Source organism: Brassica napus, chromosome C2 (genome assembly GCF_020379485.1).
Source record: "Brassica napus cultivar Da-Ae chromosome C2, Da-Ae, whole genome shotgun sequence".
NCBI classification, from domain to species: Eukaryota; Viridiplantae; Streptophyta; class Magnoliopsida; order Brassicales; family Brassicaceae; genus Brassica; species Brassica napus.
Window position 1 is genome coordinate 44,645,041 of NC_063445.1, and position 22,469 is coordinate 44,667,509.

The 22,469-nt window shown below is 37.1% G+C and overlaps 2 protein-coding genes across 2 annotated transcripts; one reads left to right on the forward strand and one right to left on the reverse strand.

The window, feature by feature from the left end:
* Positions 1–4,561: 4,561 nt before the first annotated feature.
* On the forward strand, positions 4,562–5,596 carry LOC106378406. Its single transcript, XM_048749133.1, has one exon. It carries the CDS (start codon positions 4,562–4,564, stop codon positions 5,594–5,596), a length of 1,035 nt encoding a protein of 344 aa, XP_048605090.1.
* Positions 5,597–17,128: 11,532 nt separating this feature from the next.
* LOC106381771 (cullin-4-like) lies at positions 17,129–22,181 on the reverse strand. Its single transcript, XM_048747890.1, has 17 exons — positions 21,923–22,181; positions 21,410–21,525; positions 20,997–21,343; positions 20,553–20,733; positions 20,341–20,463; positions 19,974–20,261; positions 19,363–19,488; positions 19,153–19,254; positions 18,985–19,038; positions 18,638–18,744; positions 18,511–18,571; positions 18,290–18,421; positions 18,051–18,188; positions 17,885–17,965; positions 17,681–17,761; positions 17,504–17,584; positions 17,129–17,357 (listed from the first exon to the last, which is right to left on the reverse strand). The coding sequence occupies exons 1-17, from the start codon at positions 22,131–22,133 to the stop codon at positions 17,244–17,246; spliced, it is 2,343 nt and encodes a 780-aa protein (XP_048603847.1). The 5' UTR covers positions 22,134–22,181; the 3' UTR covers positions 17,129–17,243.
* Between the last annotated feature and the right edge of the window lie 288 nt (positions 22,182–22,469).

Here is a 22,469-nt window from a genome sequence, read left to right on the forward strand (position 1 = left end):
GTAAAAGTACCTTTAATTTTTTTTGATATGATGTTCATAAACAACAGTGTGATTGTACATAAAACATTTTTTACCTGATCAATAAATTTAATATTTCATCAAAAACATAGTAGTAAATTATATAATAAAATAATAGAATTATTTCACATTTTCATTTTGGAATTATTATTTTTTGATATTTTTAAATTACATATAAAGTAATACATAGAAGACAGAGGATTCGTGATTGTATACGTATCGATAATAGATATAGTAATAAAAATCCATGACATGAATTGTTTTTTTTGTTTTTTTGCAATTTTTTGTCATATAAGTATAGATCGATGTATTTAAAAACGTATAGTTTATACACATTTCTGAGGATACAAATTAAAATAATCGAATCTGTTTATAAAGATAAACAGATTTTTGTTTCTTATAATATCATCATAAACGACAATGTCCACCAGGTCCTCCAAATGTAAGAGTCTCTCTCGAACCAAAATCTACATACTTAAGAAACATTACATTATAACAATTAGGATCATTAGCATAATACTCGATCTCGTTTGAATTAATATCCACCACTGTATAGTCCGGAAGAACATATTTGAGTTGTTTTATGAAAGAAGGCCGAGTCAAGTCTTTTGTCGGAAATCTCCAGTTCCCATTGGTGGGCTCAGGGTTTGAGCCATTGAAGTTCCTGCAAATCCACCAAAGTAAACTTCAGACGCTCCTTCTGCCATGTAAGTTTCACGTGGCCAATAGCCTATCATCTTGGTTCCTGTCGTCAATACCCAATTTTTGGTCACTGGATCCTGCATTTATGTAGTTTCATATCTTTAGGTATATAAAACTGAAAGCAATATATTATACCATTGATTATTCCTATTTTCAATATTTGTTTTCAAACGAAAACCAATAGTCGAACCCATAAAAAGAGCATGTCACCAAATAATTCAAAGGTGCAAACGAAACAAAAAAACTGAACCTATAATTGTTTCTAAAATTAGAGCTTTGTGTACCTCGGCTACAGAAAGATGGACAGTGTGGTGTTCTCCTCCTGGAACGCTAACTTTATGATAAACCATACCAGGGTAGATTGATTTATGAACTTGGACATAACCTCCTGGGCATAACGCATTGTAACATCCGTTTTGTTGTTTTTCTGCCTCTAATATATAATTAGTGCATAATATTTGATTATGCTTACAACAAAATTATCAAAACATTTTAAATGTTCATAAAAATTGGGAAAAAATACTAATTCATTACGCACCATCCATAGCGTCGTTAGTCTTGGACGGTCATCTCCATATAGTCTTGTATGTACCTGTGAATCAAGAAACTAGAATTCTTAGAATATACATATATTAAACGTATCGAACCAAACCCGAGTTGTACATTCTTCTAAACCTAATAACTAGAAAATCGTACAACCAAAATCAAAATCTTTAACAAACACCTTTAGAATAATTCTAGAAAGAAACAGATCTTCTCGGATTGAACACCTTCAGAATACGTGTGATGTTCGAAAATTTAATATTTTTTACCGAAAAAGAAAAAAACTAATCAATTGAGTTTGTAGTAATATACTTACAGCCACACCAAACTGGATGCTGCTCATTACGTTCCCTTGTATGTAATTAAGCCAAATCCAAGCTTTACTATATTGTTGTTGCCCCATTCGCGGTTTGTTAATATCGAACAAACCTTGCGCTCCATGCCATTTCTTTGTCGTATTTTCAAATTTTTTGATAATTGCATACTATAAATAGATTTTAAAAAACTAATCATGTGTTATTTCAAGATACTCATTACCAAATAACTATTTGTTTAATGGGTTTTGAGCTTAATGTACTTACATGTTGATTGTACTCCCTAAAACCTTTTGACGTATGCTTTTTGTATTTCTGGGACAACGTTGAAGAATATATATGTATGTTTTTCGTTTTTGTACGTTGTTTGTTATTGATCCTCTTATAAACCCGACGATCTTGTCTTAAGAGACGGCCTAAAACATAGAAAAAGTTGTGGTCAATATATTTATTTTTGTCAGCATTAAAAAAATGTTTGTGTTTCGTGTTTATATTGCCCATCAAAGTTTATTAATATTAAGAAGCCATCAAGAGATTTTACCTTCTTTAGTAAATTGTTGGGGATATATAAAATTATTGGTTACGCTGGTTTTTGGATTGTGAATCGGTACTTGTCCTTTAGGACATTCTTCTGATCCCTCCGAGACAATCTTTGTGATTGTGTCATCATTGGAAGTAGAGAGCATTGATAGAAGCTCTCGACTTGGTTTAGTCTACAATGCAACAAAAACAAAAATCACAATATTTAGGTTTATTTCAACAATATTTACGTTTGTTCCAGAAAAAATTGTTTATGATTTTCAAAAACCTGTATTTGGTGATTCTTCATTTGAGGATGTTGCAATGCAGATTGTGTGTACAGAGAGACACATTCGAATTCGGTTTCTTGATTCTGCTGAGGAACAGAGAGATACAGACACAAATGAAGATGAAAACTTTAACTTTCTTTGTTATTCAACTCATCTTTTGCATTACCCCTCACTCTGTTATTTATACACAACCTTAAACCTTATCTTCTAGCTAGGTCACACAATGACAGCACACAATCTTAAACAGCTAAATCTGTTGCATGTCTCTATCATGTGAGCTGGCTGAACCGTACAACGAGCTCCCTTTGCGTGAGTCTTTGTCGTTAACGCTTCAGTATTTTTGACCGTTGAATAAGATTCTGCTTTGGGCTTAGAGTTAGTCTGATCATGGGCTTCATGTCGCAGTCCGTCAGTCTCGGAGCCCATATGACTATTATCTGCAATACAATTTAACACTTTTTTATATGAGAAACTGATAAGCTAGTATACCACGTACTTGTTATATGGTTGACGTACCAGTGTTGTTGATGTAGCAAGACAAGTGAGGCACATCAAACATAAGGAGAATAACATCAATCGAAGAGAAGCCATTTCTTAAAGTGAGTATTACTTTTCTCTTATACTGGAAAGAGTTGTTTTTGTTATAAACCATTTAGTGATCGATCCATTTATCAGCCCGTGTAGCAAGGCGGGCCAAGCCCATCCGCAGGATCATACTGGCGTCTATCTACTCTTGTGTTTATCTACATTATAGTTGGTGTTTATCTTACGTATTGCTAGTCATTATCTAGTTATGGATAAGTACGATCTCATGTCGATACAGTACTTAGACCGTCATTACCATATGTATATAAAGACCAGTTGGTCGACCTAATAATACACACAAGTTCCCCTCTTCATTCACAACACGTTATCAGCACGACCTTGTCTCTAAACCCTTCCAAAAATCCACCACCCATAAATCAGAAACCAAACGATCTCTTGCTATTTTCCGGCGACTCCTAAAGCTCTTCCAGTCGCCTCATTTTCTCTCTGTCAGCAACCAGCAGTAGCTCTCTCTCCTCACAGACCGTTCAACTCATCACAAAAGGTTCAGATATCTTCAGAAAACTCAAAACAAAACCAAAAAGGATTTAAACCCTCAGCCGCATACATACAGCTACATCTAGTCGTATGTCTTTGCAGAATAAAATCTAAAACCCTAATCTATTTTCAAAGCTTAAATCTCGTCTTGTTTCACCCTGTTTAAGCTTGTTTGATTTTTTTAATCTTCCTGATGTGAGTTAATTGCTAGAACCTTTTAGGTTGACAATTACACCAATTTTTTTTACATATCCGACTGCTGCATCAACTTAATCTGATTGTTTGCTTGCATTAAAAAACTTGTTCTTGAATGTTTAAAGTCTTTCTCTGATATGTTGAAATCGACTAGAACCTGTCTCAAATTTGAAAGAATTTTTTTAAATATTTTTAAGATAAATCCGATTTTTCTTATAGATAAATCTGAAATTTTAAAGATAAATCCGATTTTTTTTTTATAAATCCGACTGAAAACAATATATTATATATTTTAATTCAATTTTCCTATTTTTTTAAACCTTATATCTTTATCTTAAAAAAAAAAAAAGGATTTTCAGCATTTATCAGAAAAATATCGATTTATTTTTTTTCCTAATCCTACTAGGAATAGGAATTGCTAGTATTTATCTGAAAATAAATAAATTTCGGATTATTACTGATATACTAGCATTATCAAATCATTATATTTAATCTGATAAATATCGAAAACAAATAAAAGTAAGAAATGATTGCATTTTTTTGAAAATGTATACTAATCTGATTTCATGCATGGATTTAACTTTATCTCGATTTTGTACAGGTTTAACTTTACCTTCCTGCATATCACATGAAATCATCTGATTAGGATAGATCATTCATACTGATTAGTTTACTTTCATGTCGAAAATTGATAAAACTGATCAGATTTCATGCAATGGATTTAACTTTATCCTAGATGTATAGGTTTAACTTTACCTTCCTGCATATACATGAAATCGTTTGGATCATTGAAAAAAATATTGTTATTTACTTGCATTGCTTGTATCCGACTGAAAGAGTATGTGAATGATCCGATTATTTTCTTACTAATGGGGATAAACTACAAATATTTTTCAGATGTCAAAGATTGCGAATCTTGATTTCAGTGCTTTGAAAAGCAATGGTGACAACTACCTGGAATGGGCGCTTGATGCAAAGATCATGCTGCGATCAAAAGATCTTGGTGACACAATCACCAAAGACAACAATTCCAGTGACAAAGACAAGTATAGAGCTATCTACATGATACGCCACCATCTCCAAGAGAACTTGAAAACTCAGTACATGACCATGGAAAATCCATATGACCTTTGGATCGCTTTACAGCGAAGATATGACCACCAGAAAACGGTGTTGCTTCCAAAGGCTCAATATGATTGGAAACACATAAGGTTCTTGGACTACAAATCAGTAGACGAGTACAACTCAGTCCTGTTCAGAATTGTGTCCTTGTTAAGGTTATGTGGTGAAAAAGTAACCGAGGAAGAGATGCTTAATAAAACTCTCTCCACGTTTCCTCAAACCAACATGGTATTGCAACAGCAGTACAGAGAGAGGAATTTCGCCACATATACTGAGTTGATAGAATGTCTCTTGTTGGCTGAAGCTAACAACGAACTGTTATTGAAAAACAGTGAGATGAGACCTCCTGGTACAGCTCCATTACCCGACATCTCTAAGCTGGCTATAGAGCCAAAGAAAGAGAGTAACCTTGTCCAACACAATGACCATCCCGGTCCAAACCGTGGAAGAAGTCAAGGACGAGGTCGTGGTTCTTTTAAAGCACACGGGCGAGGACGTGGTCGCGGTACCACACCCGGCTTTAGCCGTGGTCGTGGCCGAGGCCGTAGTGTGTCTTTTAAACCACAGATCAAAGCTGATCGATGCCACAGATGTGGTATGGGTAATCATTGGGCAAAGAATTGCCGAACTCCTAAGCATTTGTGTGAGCTTTACATGGAGAGCTTAAAAAGAAACCCGGAAGCTAACATGGTTCGAGACCCGGGATATGATGGTGATGATGATGACGACTTGGAAGACGTCCAGGATCACCAGCACGAGTCAGACAAAGTTGATCACATGGAGTTTGAAACTTCAGACATACTGAAATAAGGAATTAAAATTCCATATCGTTTTTTTATTGTTTTCCCCTGGATTTGGTGTTCTTTAAGATTGTTTATCAGTGTTTGGCTTTGGATTTAACTTTATCCTTATGAATGAATAAATTTTTTTTTCATTTCTCATATGCCTAAGAATTAGATCATTAAAGATACCATCTCTGAAAATTTTATTATTGTTCATTAACTTTATGATTATTGTTTTTGAAGAATGAAAAGTGGAATGGATACAATCGTGGTGGACAGTGGCACCAGCCACACCATTTTGAGAGACAAACGATTTTTCATACATCTCACACATAAGGTAGCTAACATCACCACTATAGCTGGCACGGCTAGCTTAATTGAAGGCTATGGCCACGCCAATATCTTATTGCCAAAAGGTACACATCTTGAGATTGAAGATGCTTTGTACTCACCTAGCTCAAACAGAAGTCTATTGAGCTTTAAAGACATAAGACTGAATGGTTTCCACATCGAAACAATGGGTGAAGGAAGTAAAGAATTCCTACAGATTTATAAAATCACCCAAGGCAATAAGAAAGTCTTTGAGACTATACCTGCGTGTGGGACTGGTCTTTATTATGCCCAGACCAGTCTTGTTGAGGCTAATGCCGTCTTGAATAAAGAATTCAAAGAAGAGTTCACTCTTTGGCACAATCGGCTGGGACACCCCGGTTCGAACATGATGCGAAAACTCATATCAAATTCAAATGGTCACAGTTTGAAAACAAAAAGAGTTATCCCTAAGAATATCACATGTGAAGCATGCTCACAAGGGAAACTAATTACTAAGCCATCACGTACCAAAGTGAATAAGGAAGTGACAAATTTCCTAGAAAGAATACAAGTTGATATTTGTGGACCAATACACCCACCCTGTGGGACATTTAGATATTTTATGGTCCTGATTGATGCATCCACAAGATGGTCACATGTTTGTCTCCTATCAACTCGTAATCTAGCACTTGCAAGATTGCTGGCTCAGATAATAAGACTGAGAGCACATTTTCCAGATTTTCCATTAAAGACTATACGTCTAGACAATGCAAGTGAATTCACTTCCCAAGCTTTTAATGACTATTGTATGTCCATGGGGGTAAGTGTGGAGCATTCTGTAGCACATGTCCATACTCAGAATGGCCTGGCTGAATCCTTTATAAAACGGATCCAGCTGATTGCCCGGCCACTCTTAATGAATACCAAACTCCCAGTATCAGCTTGGGGACATGCAGTACTACATGCAGCTGAGCTAATTCGCATCAGGCCATCTAGTGAGCACAAATACTCGCCATCCCAACTACTAACGGGTCATGAGCCAGATATATCCCATCTAAGAGTTTTTGGATGTGCCGTCCAAGTGCCTATAGCACCACCACAGAGAACAAAGATGGGACCTCAGAGGAGGATGGGAGTATATGTTGGATACGATTCCCCTTCTATTATTAAGTACCTAGAGCCAACAACAGGTGATTTGTTTAAGGCCAGGTTCGCGGATTGTCATTTTGATGAATCCCAGTATCCAGCATTAGGGGGAGATTATGGTAAGCTGGTACAGGATATAAAATGGAATCAAACATCCTTAACATGGCAGGATCCTCGGACTAGAGATTGTGATCTAGAAGTCCGGAAGATTATACATCTTCAAGAGCTAGCTAACAGATTGCCAGATTCCTTTGCTGACCCAAATAGAGTAACCAAGTCATACATACCAGCTGCAAATGCACCAATAAGACTTGATGTCCGTGATGGACATAATCAGGCTGCTACTACGTCTAAACCACAATTGAAACGTGGTAGACCAGTAGGTTCCAAAGACAAAGAAGTTCGGAAAAGAAAGAGTGCAAAGAAATCCGACAAAGTGGAAACTCTAGACATGGAAAAGGAAACTCATGTACCACCAAAAGATACTTGGGACGCTAAGAATCAAGGTAATGAAGTTCCTGACAATAATGAGATCTCAATAAATTATGTCATGTCTGGAAGGAAATGGAACAGAAAACATGTCGACATGAGTGATATATTTGCTTATAATGTAGCAGTCGAATTGATGGATAATAAGGATCTAGAACCCACATCTATACTAGAATGTATGCAACGACCAGATTGGTTGAAATGGAAAGAAGCCATTAATGTGGAGTTAGAATCACTGAAAAAGAGAGGAGTGTTTGGACAGATCATCCGGACACCTCACAACATAAAACCAGTGGGATACAAATGGGTTTTTGTGAGAAAAAGAAATGAGAAAGGAGAAGTTGTGAGATATAAAGCACGACTTGTTGCACAAGGATTCTCACAAAGACCAGGAATAGATTATGAGGAAACTTATTCCCCTGTGGTGGATGCTACGACCTTAAGATTTCTAATAAGTCTGGCTGTAAGAGAAGGTCTTGATATGCGGTTAATGGATGTTGTAACTGCCTACTTATATGGTCCACTGGATAATGAGATATACATGAAAATTCCAGATGGTATTGAATTGAAAAACAAAGAGAGTTCTCGAGAACAACATTGTATCAGATTGAACAAGTCTCTTTATGGATTAAAGCAATCAGGTCGAATGTGGTACAATAGACTGTCCGAATATCTCCTGAAAGAAGGATACAAAAACGACCAGATCTGCCCATGCATATTCATAAAGAAGTTCAATAAGGGTTTTGTAATCATTGCAGTATATGTAGATGATTTAAATATCCTAGGAACCTCTGGAGAAATTTCCCAAACTGTTGAATATCTCAAGAAAGAATTCGAGATGAAAGATCTTGGAAAAACAAAGTTTTGTTTGGGATTGCAACTTGAGTATATGAAAGATGGAATTCTTGTGCATCAAAAGGCATATACAGAAAAAGTACTCAAAAGATTTAATATGGACCAGTCTCACCCATTGACTAGCCCCATGGTCGTGAGAAGTCTTGGTCCGGACACTGACCCATTTGGTCCGAAGAAGAAAAATGAGGAAGTCCTTGGTCCCGAAGTGCCTTATCTCAGTGCCATAGGAGCTCTGATGTATTTAGCTGGCCACACACGACCAGACATCAGCTTTGCTGTGAACTTACTTTCTAGGTTCAGCTCCTGTCCGACCCAAAGGCACTGGAACGGGATTAAACATATACTTCGTTACCTACAAGGAACGAAAGACTTGGGTCTTATGTTTACTAACAAATCTAAGGAAGATTTAGTTGGTTTTGCTGATGCAGGTTATCTCTCTGATCCACATTATGCTAGATCTCAGACTGGTTATGTTTTTACACACGGTGGGACAGCTATATCCTGGCGGTCCATGAAGCAGACCATGGCAGCCACATCCTCTAACCACGCAGAAATATTAGCCATGCATGAAGCCAGCCGTGAGAGTGTATGGATGAGATCCATGACACAACATATTCGTACCACTTGTGGTATGATCAAAGGAAAGGATCCACCGACCATCCTATACGAGGATAACACAGCATGCATCGCACAGCTTAAGGATGGATACATTAAAGGAGATAGGACGAAACATATTCTTCCTAAGTTCTTCTTTACACACGAGCTTCAGAAGGCAGGAGAGGTCCAAGTATTGCAAGTCCGTTCGAGTGAGAATTCAGCCGACCTCTTCACCAAGTCACTACCAACCTCAACGTTCAAGAAGCTCATATGGAAGATAGGCATGCGTCGACTGAAGGATCTTCGGTGATGCATTCATCAGGGGGAGTTCATGTGTTGTACTCTTTTTCCTGTCTTGTTTTCCCTTTTACCACATTGGGTTTTGGGTTTGTCAAGAGAGGTTTTAATGAGGCAACATCCAAAGCATGAATGAACCTTGACCGGATGTGTCGATCAAGGGGGAGTGTTATAAACCATTTAGTGATCGACCCATTTATCAGCCCGTGTAGCAAGACGGGCCAAGCCCATCCGCATGATCATACTGACGCCTATCTACTCTTGTGTTTATCTACATTATAGTTGGTGTTTATCTTACGTATTTCTAGTCATTATCTAGTTATGGATAAGTACGATCTCATGTCGATCCAGTACTTAGACCGTCATTACCATATGTATATAAAGACCAGTTGGTCGACCTAATAATACACACAAATTCCCTTCTTCATTCACAACAGTTTTTTTCTTAATTCACAGTTTTAATTTAAAGGCTTTGCATTGGTTACAAAAATAGGGGATCCCGTTATTTAAGCCAACAAAGTAATCTGAAAACCAATTTGAACCGTAGACCTCGACGGTCAAAAGAAAAAAAGAAGAATTATCCAAAAGAGTCAAGACTCTCAAGAGTCAAAAGATCAAAACTTAAAATGATCTGTTCAAGACGTTCAACCGTTTTCTTCCTTGAAACTTTTCATCTCATGATAAAACCGTCGTAACTTCGTCTTCGTAGTTCTATCGCCTAAACGTAATCTTAATACTGCCTGACTGTGATCAAATTTTCTAACGGATTTATTTAATAGTAAGTGCTCATTTAAACAAGAAACCTGATTTTGGATAACAAAACGTCCAAGTTGGAGAGATTTTGCTATGACGTTACAAAGTTTAGGAAAACGTAAAACATCTTTAGTACAGAAAAGGAATGGACAGTCAACCATGTCCAAGTTGGAGAGGTTTAGCGAGTTGAAAATGATTTTTAATAAATTAAAGTAAAAATATTCTACCGAGTGAAATGGATGACTGGGTGTACTTTATCTTACTTTTTAAATTTATTTATTTTTAAATTGTCAAATCTTATCAATCACAATGTAACTTTATTTTAAGAAGTTAAAATCTACATCAATAAATTAACATTCACATCCAAATCACATACAACACAATTTGATAGCTATTTTTTTACAATTATAGTCTAACCAATCACATACAACACAAAGAGCTCATGGTTGTGCATTTATTATTTTAGAAACAATTCCAAACAATTTTCCTAATTTAACCCAATTCATGAGAAAACTCATTATAACATTTTTTAATTGTTCAAAATACCTTGTCTGAGAAAACAAAAAAATAGTGTTGGGATATTTCTGTACGGTTTATCAAAATTGAGAATATGACAGAGTATCATAAATAACTATTTTATTTTTGAAAGAATGTTAAATTTTATTCCTCAAAAAAACCTTTTTGCAATGAGTGCACCCCTTATCTAATTCATTTTCCTATATTGAAATCAAAAAGAAAAGATCACTACTTCAAAAGGTACTCACAAATGAGTATCAAACCAAAATTGTAAAGATCCTTCCATTCCCTTCACACCCTTAGACCTTAGCAAGCTGAGCTTGTTTTTCACTCCCTTATCAGTCAATTTGTTCAAGACATTCACTGGGATCAGATTCTCTCCATGCTTAACTTTGTTTCTCTCACGCCATACTGCATACATTGCAGTTTGAAATGCATAACAGAGGCAGAATAACTTCTTCTTTCCCTTATTACCTCCCCCTTCAATCAAGTTCATAATTACAGACCAAGAGCTTGAGAAAGAACTCCCCATGATTCCTCTGGCAAGACTCTCCCAAATCTGGACTGAATAAAAACACTCAAAAAACAAGTGGCCCCTGTTTTCACAAGCATTCTTGCACAATACACAACTCACATCTACACCTAGATTCCATCGAGCAATTCTATCCATTGTAGACAATCTGTCTAAACTTGCCAGCCAAACCATGAAAGCATACTTTGGGGTTGCCTGAGAAAACCAAACTCCTCAAGCCCAGTTACATTTTGCCTTCGCCTCTCGTATCAGTTTCCAAGTTTCTGACGTTGAGAAAGAACTGTTATAACCCGACTCCCTTTTCCACTGACTCACATCATCCATATCATCACTTACATTATCTCTCATTGTTCTCAACTCCTCTTCAATATCATTTAGAACTCCCACCCGATGTCTTCTTCTTCTTCTTGGCTTAAAGACAGCTTCTTCGACAGTACCTTCTCTACGCCATATCTATGAACCCTCTTGCTCCCGAAGGTCGTATATGACTCCCCGATCACTCCAGTTATCGAACCAGAAGGAAGTATGGCGCCCATTCCCCACTTCCTTTCTATAAAATCTATGTGCTATCTCCCTAAGCTTTAACAGCTTTCTTCACATCCAAGACCCATTTTGGGTTTTTATATTCACTTCCCAGAAACTTCTTTTCTTCAACAAATTCATCTTTATCCATTTGCTCCACAAAGATTTTCCCACCATTAACCTCCAAATAAGCTTCAATCCGCAGACCATATTGACATCTTTTAGCGCTCTTATACCCAGGACACCCTCATCTTTCTCTTTACAGACTTTCCTCCATGAAACTTTAGCACCAGAAGTCTTGAGAGCTGGTCCAGACCAAATGAACGCTGAGCAGAGTTGCTCCACTTCTTTGACACATTGACTTGGCAATCGAAAAGCAGCAGACCAGAAGTTTACTATGTTCATTATAACAACTTTAATCAGTTGCAATCTCCCAGCGTAAGACAGAAACCTGCTCGTCCAAGTATTAATTCCTCCTCTTATATTCTCCACAAGTGGCTGATAGTCCTGCTTCCTCATCACCTGAGTCATAAGGGGAAGACCCATGTATCTTACAGGAAGTGTGCCCTCTGCCAAAGGGAAATTCAACAGAATCCTACTCCTCTCTTCATCAGACACACCTGCCATATATATAGTAGATTTCTCAATACTTATCTTCAGCCCAGACCAAACCGCAAACTCATCAAACACTGCAAGTGCCCCTTCTATAGACGCTTTTGAACCCTCTACAAACACCATCAAATCATCTGCAAAGCACAGGTGAGTGAGGCAGAGAGAGCTACATTTATGATGAAATTTGAACTGTTTCTCTAAGACTGCCTTATCAATTTTCTTCGAGAGAATGTCCATACAGAGAACAAAGAGATACGGGGACAAAGAACAACCCTGACGAAGTCCTCTCGCACTTTGAAAGTAGCCAGCAAGTTCGCCATTTACTTGAACAGAGAAGGATGGGCTTGTGATGCACAATCTGATCCAATGAATAAATTTTCCAGGAAATTCAAAGCTTCCAATCCCTTCAAAACAAATTCCCACTGAACTGAATCAAAAGCTTTAGAGATATCTATTTTCATAACGCACCTCGGGGAAATTGACTCTTTATGATAGTCTTTCACCATCTCTGAAGCTAGCAGAACATTTTCCATTAGTAATCTCCCTTTAATGAAGGTTGACTGGTTTTCACTGATAATACTAGGCAGAAGTTTCTTCAATCTGTTTGCTAGAATCTTGGACACTACTTTGTATAGCACATTGAAACAAGCAATGGGTCTATAATCCTTCATCACCATTGAATCTGTCTTCTTAGGAATCAGAGCCAAGATCGTTGAATTCACTCCTTTAGGTAGAAATCCAAACTTGAACACAGACTGAATAGCCACAACAAAGTCACTCCCTAGTATTGGCCAAGTCAGTTTGAAAAACTCACATGGGAACCCATCCGGACCCGGAGACTTATTAGTCTTCATAGTAAACATAACTCTTTGAGTCTCCTCCTCAGTTACATCAGCCTCCAATACACTGCAGTCTTCCAAACTACACCTGAACCCCATAAGATCTCTTAACTCTTCAACCGTAGTACCTTTATAATCTTCAGGACACAGATTTAGAAGATCTGAGAAAAATCTTTTTGCTTCTTGTTTGATCTCCTGATGATCAGTAACTATATTATCATTCTCACATCTTACCTCTCGAATCATGTTCTGAGCCTGGCGAGTTCTGATAGCATTGTAGAACGTTTTGTTGTTCTAATCGCCCACATCCAACCAGTGCAACTTTGATCGTTGCTTGAGATAGTCTTCTTCCAAATTGGCAACATGCAGCCACTTCTCATAAGCTGCAGCTTCCTCTTGAGTCGCGACCTCACTTGGATTTCAGAGAGTTTGTTTATGCTTCTCACACAACAACTCATGTGCTTCCTTTGCTCTTTTAGTCAGATTTCTCAACCCCTCTCTTCCCAACTCCCTTATCAGCGGCTTTAAATTCTTAAGCTTCTGCGAAAATCTATACAAAACTGATGTAGAATGAAATAGAACCTCCGTATTAGCCCAAAACTCATGGACCATAGGAAGAAATCCTGGCAAGGCACCAATTGCATTTACAAATTTAAAAGGTCTTCGAATCTTTTCTTGAGGCGATTTTAACTAGATCCTACAACGCATATGATCCGAGCATCCTCCAGCCTCGAAGATAGAGTAAGAATTGGAAAACCGATGAAGAGCTGCATCATTCATCAAGACCCTATCAAGCTTCTTACAGATGATTCCTTCCTCTTGCTTGTTGCTCCAAGTTAACAAAGGACCTTGATACCCCAAATCAGACAATCGACAGTGAAGGATCACCCTCTGAAAATCTCTCATACCTCCAGGAGTTCTACCCAAGCTTGAAAACCTCTAATTTTCTTCCCCATCCAATATCTCGTTAAAGTCACCCATGATCACCCATTCTTTGTTTTGAAACATAGCGGAATCATGGTGATAGCAGAGATCATCCCACAACTCTTTCCTTTCCTCACTCTGATTCTTTGCATAAACAAATGTACACAGGAAATCCTCTTCTCCTTCTAACCCCACTGAACAAGTGATCAGTTGATCAGACTTATAAACAGGAGTCATTCTGACAGACTCCCTCCAAAATACCCAAATTCTATCTCCTGGATTGCAATCATAATTTGTCATCACATACCACTCCCTAAACTCCTCCTTTATTATTTTCTCAGCCTTTTTTTCTTTTACCCTTGTTTCTAAAACACATCCAAACTTCATTTCTTTGTTCCCTATCCACTCCTTGACTACAAAATGCTTTAAAGATTTGTTGAATCCCCTCACATTCCAGAAGAAGCTCGACATATCATTTTTTTTTCCGAGAAAGCCTTGTGCTCTTAGCAGGATTTGCATCCTGAACTTTAGCCTTTGGCCCTCTTTTTAACCCTTTTTTCATCACTGCTTTGTCTTTTCCTCCACTCGGCTGTTCCAATATATTATCTTCTAACAGATCATCTTCTGTCACCCTTAGTTGATCCATATCCTCCAAATTTTCATCCTCATTATTCTTCTGATCTTCAACACCTATCTCACCTTCCTCGACTTCTTCTTTTTCATCCACAGTTAGCACATAGAACTTTGAAGCATAAATCAGAACTTCTGATACATGCCCCGGTGATGATCTCCCTACTTTCTCTGGTGAAACTGTCTTCCAATTAAATACCCTACACTCTTCCTGACTCCCATTTGTCACTGTCTGCTCACCCTTGCTCGCTTCACCCTGCAAAACTTCATTTGAACCCTCCAAGTTCTGCTCCTTCTTTCCCCCTTCACCGTCTACTATAGTTTCATTCTTTTTCTTTTCTTTACCATTCTTTACACAAACTCTCTCTGTATGACCCCACTTTTCACACAAATTACATCTTGCTAGCAACCATGGACAGTGAAACTCAACTGTGAATTCCTTCCCCTCCTTAGAAAACTTAATCTCTTTTGGCAACGTTTTCGAAACATCACGTTCACAAACACTTTTGCTACCTCAAAGTTTGTGCACACCAATGTCTCTGGATGCAGCCTATCAGGAAATCCCACAGTACTAGTCATGAAACTGAGCCCCTCCCAAGAGTACATATGCAGAGGAACCTTCCGTATATGAACCCACATTGGAATCACATTTTCCTCATGTTTCTCTTCCTCCGCAACCCCCAATAATTGTATATATGTCGGATACATTTTTTTGGAACATGTAATTTGGGAAAGAAACTTACGTTGGAGCGTTTTTCTAACTAGCCAGTATAGTCACAGCTGATATTTCTATACGAAAGAAAGCTTTAATAATAGATGCGATTGTGAGCAGGCCTACTTGTCAGTGCTAGCTTGTATGCACTTTCTATTACAGCAACAACTTTTATGCGAAAAACAAGAAAAAGGAAAACTGCAGGAGTCCATGTAGTCACCACCATAGGGACACCTACGATGTTCCACATACCTCGCTTAAGGACCTTCTCCCGCGCTTTTGGATTTGAGATCCTGAATCGCATCATCGTTGTGTTAACTACATAGACCTCCACTTCCGAAGCTAGCTCACCATAACTCCATATCTTATTAACCACCATGTGCACCTTCGCCATATGAGGGGCAAGATCCAGAAACTTCCCGACTACAAAATCATCCCACGACGGCGTTGAATCCACAAGAACCTCTTTTGGAATCGCAACCGTATGCTTCCCATCCTTCATTGATATCTCTACCTCATACTTCTTCAAGTTTTTCTTATCCTTTGCCGCCGAAACCCAACTCTTAACTTTCCCGTCCATAGAATCACTGATAACATCCCCGGATTCGCCGATCCCACCTCCGGAGGGTTTAGATTCCCCGGCGGATTCGCCGAGTCCATCTCGAAAAGCTAGGTCACGATCGCTCTCAAATCGCCTCAAAATCGTCTTTTCTCAAAAAACTATTTGAAAGTAAAAATAACTATTTGCATAGCCTACATATATCAAATTCAGGAAAACTAGGCAGAATAATCTAAAAAGTAAAAAATTATGGGTTAATTTGAAAATACCTTATTTGTAGTTTTAAATTTGAAGAACACATCTTTTTTTTTCTTTTCAACTACATTTTCATACATGTGAAAAGACACTTTATCCTGATTTTAATTTAAAACTAAAAACTAAAACCAAATTTAAATTCAAAATTGTTTAAGTTTTGAAATAAGCTTATATTTGAGAAAAAAAATTATTTTACTCATGAATCACACTGTGTTTTTTTGGTCTATATGCAGTTTGGTTTGCTCGTGCTTTAAATTTTTTTAAAAAGCTTAAATACAACCTATAACTTAATTGTGTAGCTGAAACACAAAGACTTCAGACCTTTATAAACCAGAACATGCACTTGCATGTCCCTATTATTCACTCATATGGTTTTAAAACGATGGTAATATATTTCTAAATCTTAAAATGATTTCAATGGAACTATATATTTAGCTAGAACTTTTCTATATATTATTATCTTATTATTTTATCGAATTATGTTATATTTTACATGGACCCAATTTGAAACCAGAAGAATGTATTAATTTACCATGTTTATTAATTTATTAAGTATTTATTTATAGAGTTTAATTCAAAAAAAAGGAAAAAAATGGTAGAAAAAAACGCTGTATTCCAGGAGATATTTATGTTCACTTTGCTTCAAGGCATTAGGGATTTTGAGGTAGCTGTCTGGAACTCATCCCTTCCGCATTTATTTTTGTACAACTAGTTTCTTAGACCATTTACATCCCTAATATTGAGAGAAAGATTTTCGAAACCAAATTAAAAAAGAAATAACAAAATAAATACTAATGGGGTTTTTAAAAAAAATTATGAAATACCAATAGTCTCCCAAAATATTCTTTTTGAAAAGCTATTTCTTAAATATCTCATAATTTAAGAGCCTCATATATTAATTTGGTTTTGAGAACCTCTTTCTTATACTAAAGATTATTCACTCATTTATACTAGCAGCGAAGGAAAGGGAAAAAATTAGGAAGAAATACAAGCTGAATAAAATCGGAAAAGGCAAGAAAGAACCGAAATCTCGAGTTCTTTTTTTTTTAGATTGAAGAAATATACAGAGTAAGAAATAAAATAAAATAAAATGTTGAAAAGGCGTTTAGCAGAGAGGTGAGATTACTAAGCAAGATAATTATATATCTGAGGGTTGCTCTTGTCCCTCTCCAAGTACTCTCGATCGATCAGGCTTTCGATCCTCTTCTTCAGATCAGCCGGTTTTATTGGGAATTTCAGCTGCAAATCGCACACAACAAAAATAGTAATCCCATTACATTGCATAGTATATTACATTTACACCAGTACTGAGAACTCTCATCATTATCGCAACAATGGTCAAAGATTACAAGAGTATGTCTCAAGAAAGACATGAAGAAAGTTACCTGTTGGAAGAGCTCAGTGATTAAGAGAGTGTGGCTTAAGACTTTTCTTGTCTTCATAATTCGAACAATGGCTGCATCAATCTGTAAGAACAGGATGCGATGGGGAGAGTCAGTTATGTCAAATCTACTCTCGTTCTACCAAACCGTAACGTAAACGACGAAGAAGCAGAAATTAACCTGGTATTGTCTGTCCTGGAATACTCTCTCTGTTGTACTCGTGTTCTCTTCTACAGTCTCTTTCATCTGGATTGCATTCACCTGCACCCCCAAAAAAATAATAACTTGGTTTATTATATATGCGTAAAGGAGACAAGAGAATACTTTGAGATTCTAGAAAGCTTGAAGTGAGGCAACCAAAGGAACAAAAAAGTTTCGACTTACCTTAATGCGATAGAGAGGAGCTGTAAAGGTGTCATTAAAATCAAATTCATCCCCGTCTTGTACGTCTCTTCCCTTTGGATACTGCAACAACATTTACATAAGCCATATCAATATGGCAAAAAAAAAACAGAGTTAAATGTAACAGAGTCCATATTTTTAGCCTAACCTTATGCAGGATACGGACTTTTCCACAGGCAAGCGACTGTAGAGTCCTTCTCAGTTCTTTGTCCTCTATGCCAGTGGAATCTTTAATGTCTTCAAAGCTAAGTTTCATTGCATCGTTAAATAACATCAAAACAACAGCCTGAGAACATCAAATACAACACATCCTCTAAGCAATGGAATCACAACGTAACCTCTGAAGAAAAAAAGGCTTGAAAAGGGAAAAAGAGAAATTCGAGTGACCTGAAAAAGGGAAACAGCAAGCTCCTTTTTAGCTTTGGTGAAATCTGCCTTCAGAACACAGTGACCTAGTGAATTTTGCCACATTAACCTCCTGCCACTGTACTTGCTCAAATAGAACTCTTTGAAGATATCCTACTAAACAAATACTTAAATTAGAAAGAAAGAAAAAACTTTGTAACAAAAAACCATCACGGATGCATATTGGAACTTCTTGTGAAGACCTGATAGACATTTAATTCATGAGGAAGTTTAACGTCCATAGGGGGATATGTTGGCCAGTACCTGCATCATACACGGAAGGTTAACAAGCGTTTACAAATATGTCTGAGTTTGATACATAGTACATACCCTGTGGTTAAAACGTGGACACTCATCTCAATTCCCGATGGCAGTTTTGTTCTGGCCTGAGACGATTGTTTGAATGACTCATTGATTTCCTTTGACAATTCAATATCCTGGAGAAAAAAAATCAAGGAAACAGGGGGTATAGGGCTCGTTATAAATGTTGTACATGCACACAGATTCCTTAAACTGGGTATGTTGAAAGATCATCCAACAAACTTGATACGGAGTAACAAAGAATATGAATACTAGGATATATTGTACGCATAACCTATGGAAATTAAGATGATAAAATAAAACTAAGGATCTTTTTCTGTAGAAAAATTTAGAGAGATGGAAAAAGAAAAGAGGACCTTAAACATCCCTTCGAGCTTGTTTGTAAACTGGCTACCACACTCAGTCTTGAGCTGTAAGTGTTACCAAGGTTAGGTCATGGTAAGAACTAAGAACTTACCGATATAGAAAAAAACAGTGAGAGAGAGATAGTCAACAAGAGTCTCTTTGCAGGAACCTTTTGTTACCTTAGAGATCATGGACTTCTCAGCATCAATCGATGCGCTCTTTCCCAAAAGGAGTCTCTTTGCAAGATCCTTTTTATAGAATGCTTCGAACACATCTTTACCCTTTGAACGGAAAAATAGAAATCCGTCAGCGAAACTGAATCTAGTGGGTCAAATAGCTGGTTTTTAGACGGTGCACTGCCTGAATGCAGTTATTTAACAGAGACAAACCTGGATAAATCTGAACAAAACCAAGACTTTTTCAAGGGTGCTCTCCAATTCTTCTTCAGAAGTACCCTTATTCCCAGCACGGAGCTTCTCGTCCAAAAATTTGGCGATAAGTTCAGCTGGACGATTCTGCAAAAGATATCACGAGCATATATTATATGAAGCACTTACTAACAATGCGAACTTGAAACTTCTATAGATTTAATACGATGAATCACTAATGAGCAGAATGCTAACGCGAACTTTTGTCAAGATGATCCTGATATTACATAAGAAAAGTGTTGTTCAATACTTGGCTAAGACTGGATAAATTGGTCAAGCGTTTTGGCATCGAAGTGATACTAGTAACAACACTAGTTTAACTAGGTCTCGCGCCAAAAAGGCACAATACCAAAAATATGTTTATACCCCGTGCCCAAAAATGTTTCAATTTTTCATAGTAAACACAGTACATAAACTGCATCGAAAATTTCTAGATTGCTATAAACCCCACAAACTGAAGCATTGAAATTATAATGTTGACATTTCCACAACAATCAGTATGCAGCTTTTATATGAAATTAAAACTGTTAGCAAACGATTAGTCAATGATCAAGAAAATAAATATTCAATACCTGACGAAGATTTATCAGATGCTCAAACGAATCTTTGATGGTGTTGCCAAATGATTCATTCTTGCAAAAGCTCTCTTCCCATACTACGTCAAGAGAAGCCTTGAAGTCCAATAGTGATTGTACCATATCTTTATCTTTTTCTTCATCCATAACAATCTTCTGTCCAGTTTTCCGAATGTAGGAACTAAGCGCCTGCCTCAAAGACTCAAGTGCATTGACCCTAGAAAACAGGGTGTACATCCTCTGGAGGTCCTCAGTACGACGTCCATCCATTAATGGTGTGAAACCCTGGAATATGTTCAGAGAAGGAATAAGCGTAACAAAAATTTGCTAATATACGCAACCACAATGATTACAGGAACTAAACCTTATCCAGGATCGCAATTGTATGACGTTCAAGGAGTTGCTTTTCAATAGTTGATATCAAGGGTTTCCTGCTCGATGGATCTATGTATAGTATGCATCTTTCATTCTCTTCATGCAACCTTCCCTGCACCAAACATCAGTAGAGACAAGATCAACCAATAACCTTTTCGGCAGCTTATCGTAAGGAGAAACATATGAAGACACTCTAGGAACCTCGACATGCTTCAGGTACTCAGGAACGTCATACTGCTGCATATACTTCATTCCTTCAGCAGCATAAAATTCAGAAGTGCATTCAAGGAAATGTTTCTCAAAGCTCTCCGAATATATTCCCAGTGCAGTAAACATCTTTAAGAGATGGCTTAGTAAAGTCCTATTAACAGCTTCGGCTAACCTGCAAGTACCAATGTCACGCAAATGTCAGTAGATTCAGATGAAAACATCATCAAGTATATATATAACTTAAATAGTGCCCATTTTGTCTTGAATTTTATCTATAACTAAATATCACTGCTGGACAGGAATAGTTCATAGACCATCCAAAACTTGAAAAAGTTAAAAATTAAAATGATTCACTCAAAAGCAAGACAAATCCCAATGTGACAAATAAACCTTGCTTCTCATATTATTGAAACACGGGAACTATTTTAAGATTACCTTTCCTTTTCAATCATTCTTAAGAGAGCAGTAACAGTCCTCTGCTCAACATCAGGGGACAGAGAAAGATGCTTCCGAAAAAGCTGAAGGCCCATCTCCCACAATGAACGTATATTTGGGTTCTGTATCACATACTTCCTATCCAAAGACAAGGCTATACTACGAATCATCAGCATCTGGTCACAGAAATCTTGCCAGCATTTCTCAACGAGTGACAAGAAAACAGACAGATCGGTGTCTTGCCCAACTAACGACTGTAAAGCTACAGAGACGTGTTCTTCGCACTCCTTCTCAATCCGTTTGTAAAGCTTTCCTTCCAGCCTATGCAAGCAAAGGTTATCAACAGCCTGAAAAAACAACCAACATCAGTAAAGATATGTTTACATATACCCAAAGCTAGAAATATTTGGTACCTGGTAAAGCCGCTCGAGGTCAAAAGGAAAGGGGTGTTTGAGGAATATAGCTCTGATAGCTGACTGGAGATTATCCCAGGTAGTATCTTCAAAGTTTGTAGGTAGACTTGGTTTAGCTTCACATATACATATCACAGCACTGTATTATCAGTTAACTTCCAAAATTGATGAAAATGGTTTTTATCACAACTGCTAAAACAGTCCAGTTCTCAAGAAGACCCTAACCACTCATCAATCATCAAAATCACGGATAGATAGTGGATAACCATCAAAATCAAAAATCAACAATCACAGTGAATTACACTACAATTCAATTGCAAAACCAACACAGAATCTGCATCAATGTAACAATCCAATACTAAAATTCGAGAAGCCTAAGCTTAAAGAACCAATTGTACATAAGAGTCATTCCCGATCGTAATCAATTTACACACTATCCTCACAAAATCCTAAAACTAATCGATATTAAGAACTAAAAAACATGATCAAAATTCGAAATCGCGTGAGGAAAACCTTTGTTGAGCTTGATGACGAGCTTCTTAGAAGGCTGGGGGAGAGTAGCTTTCTTGCGGGAGAGATTGGCGGCGGAGGGAGTAGGATCTTCCTCCTCCTCCATGGGAAAGCCAACCTTGTCGGCGGAAGGAGTGTGGAGGCCGTTCTTGGCTTTCTTCATCGGCGGGGAAGAGGAGGAGGGGCAAGTAGAGCGTTTGGTTGGAAGAGACATGAGAAGAAGGTGGATACATGTCCCACTGCTCACTGACCCTACGCTAATTTATTTTATTTTTTTTACTTAACATTTATCATATAATATAGCACTAAAAAAAATTATCATCAAAATTAAAATGACAAAATATTTCATTCAATATGTAAAACAACATTTATATCCCTAAAAAGCTAAGATTAACTAAAATTCTAAGATCTTAGAGATAGTTTTGGAGGTGGGGTTTAGGATTAAAAACAATTTTAATTTAAAATAATAATTTATAAATAGTTTCATTTTTTTTTTTGAATTTCAAAAAAAAGTTTAAAAATCGGAATAATCGAAAAACAAAATTTTCAA

What these genes read in the sequence shown, in the direction of transcription:
- LOC106378406 (XM_048749133.1), top strand. Translation starts at nt 4,562, where the DNA reads ATGTCAAAGATTGCGAATCTTGATTTCAGTGCTTTGAAAAGCAATGGT.
- LOC106381771 (XM_048747890.1), bottom strand. Translation starts at nt 22,133, where the DNA reads ATGTCTCTTCCAACCAAACGCTCTACTTGCCCCTCCTCCTCTTCCCCG. An exon ending in AGTACCTGAAGCATGTCGAG is followed by an intron (nt 20,464 to 20,552) that starts GTTCCTAGAGTG and finishes TGTTTGGTGCAG; the next exon opens with GGAAGGTTGCATGAAGAGAA. An exon ending in AGCTCGAAGGGATGTTTAAG is followed by an intron (nt 18,745 to 18,984) that starts GTCCTCTTTTCT and finishes TTTTTTCTCCAG; the next exon opens with GATATTGAATTGTCAAAGGA.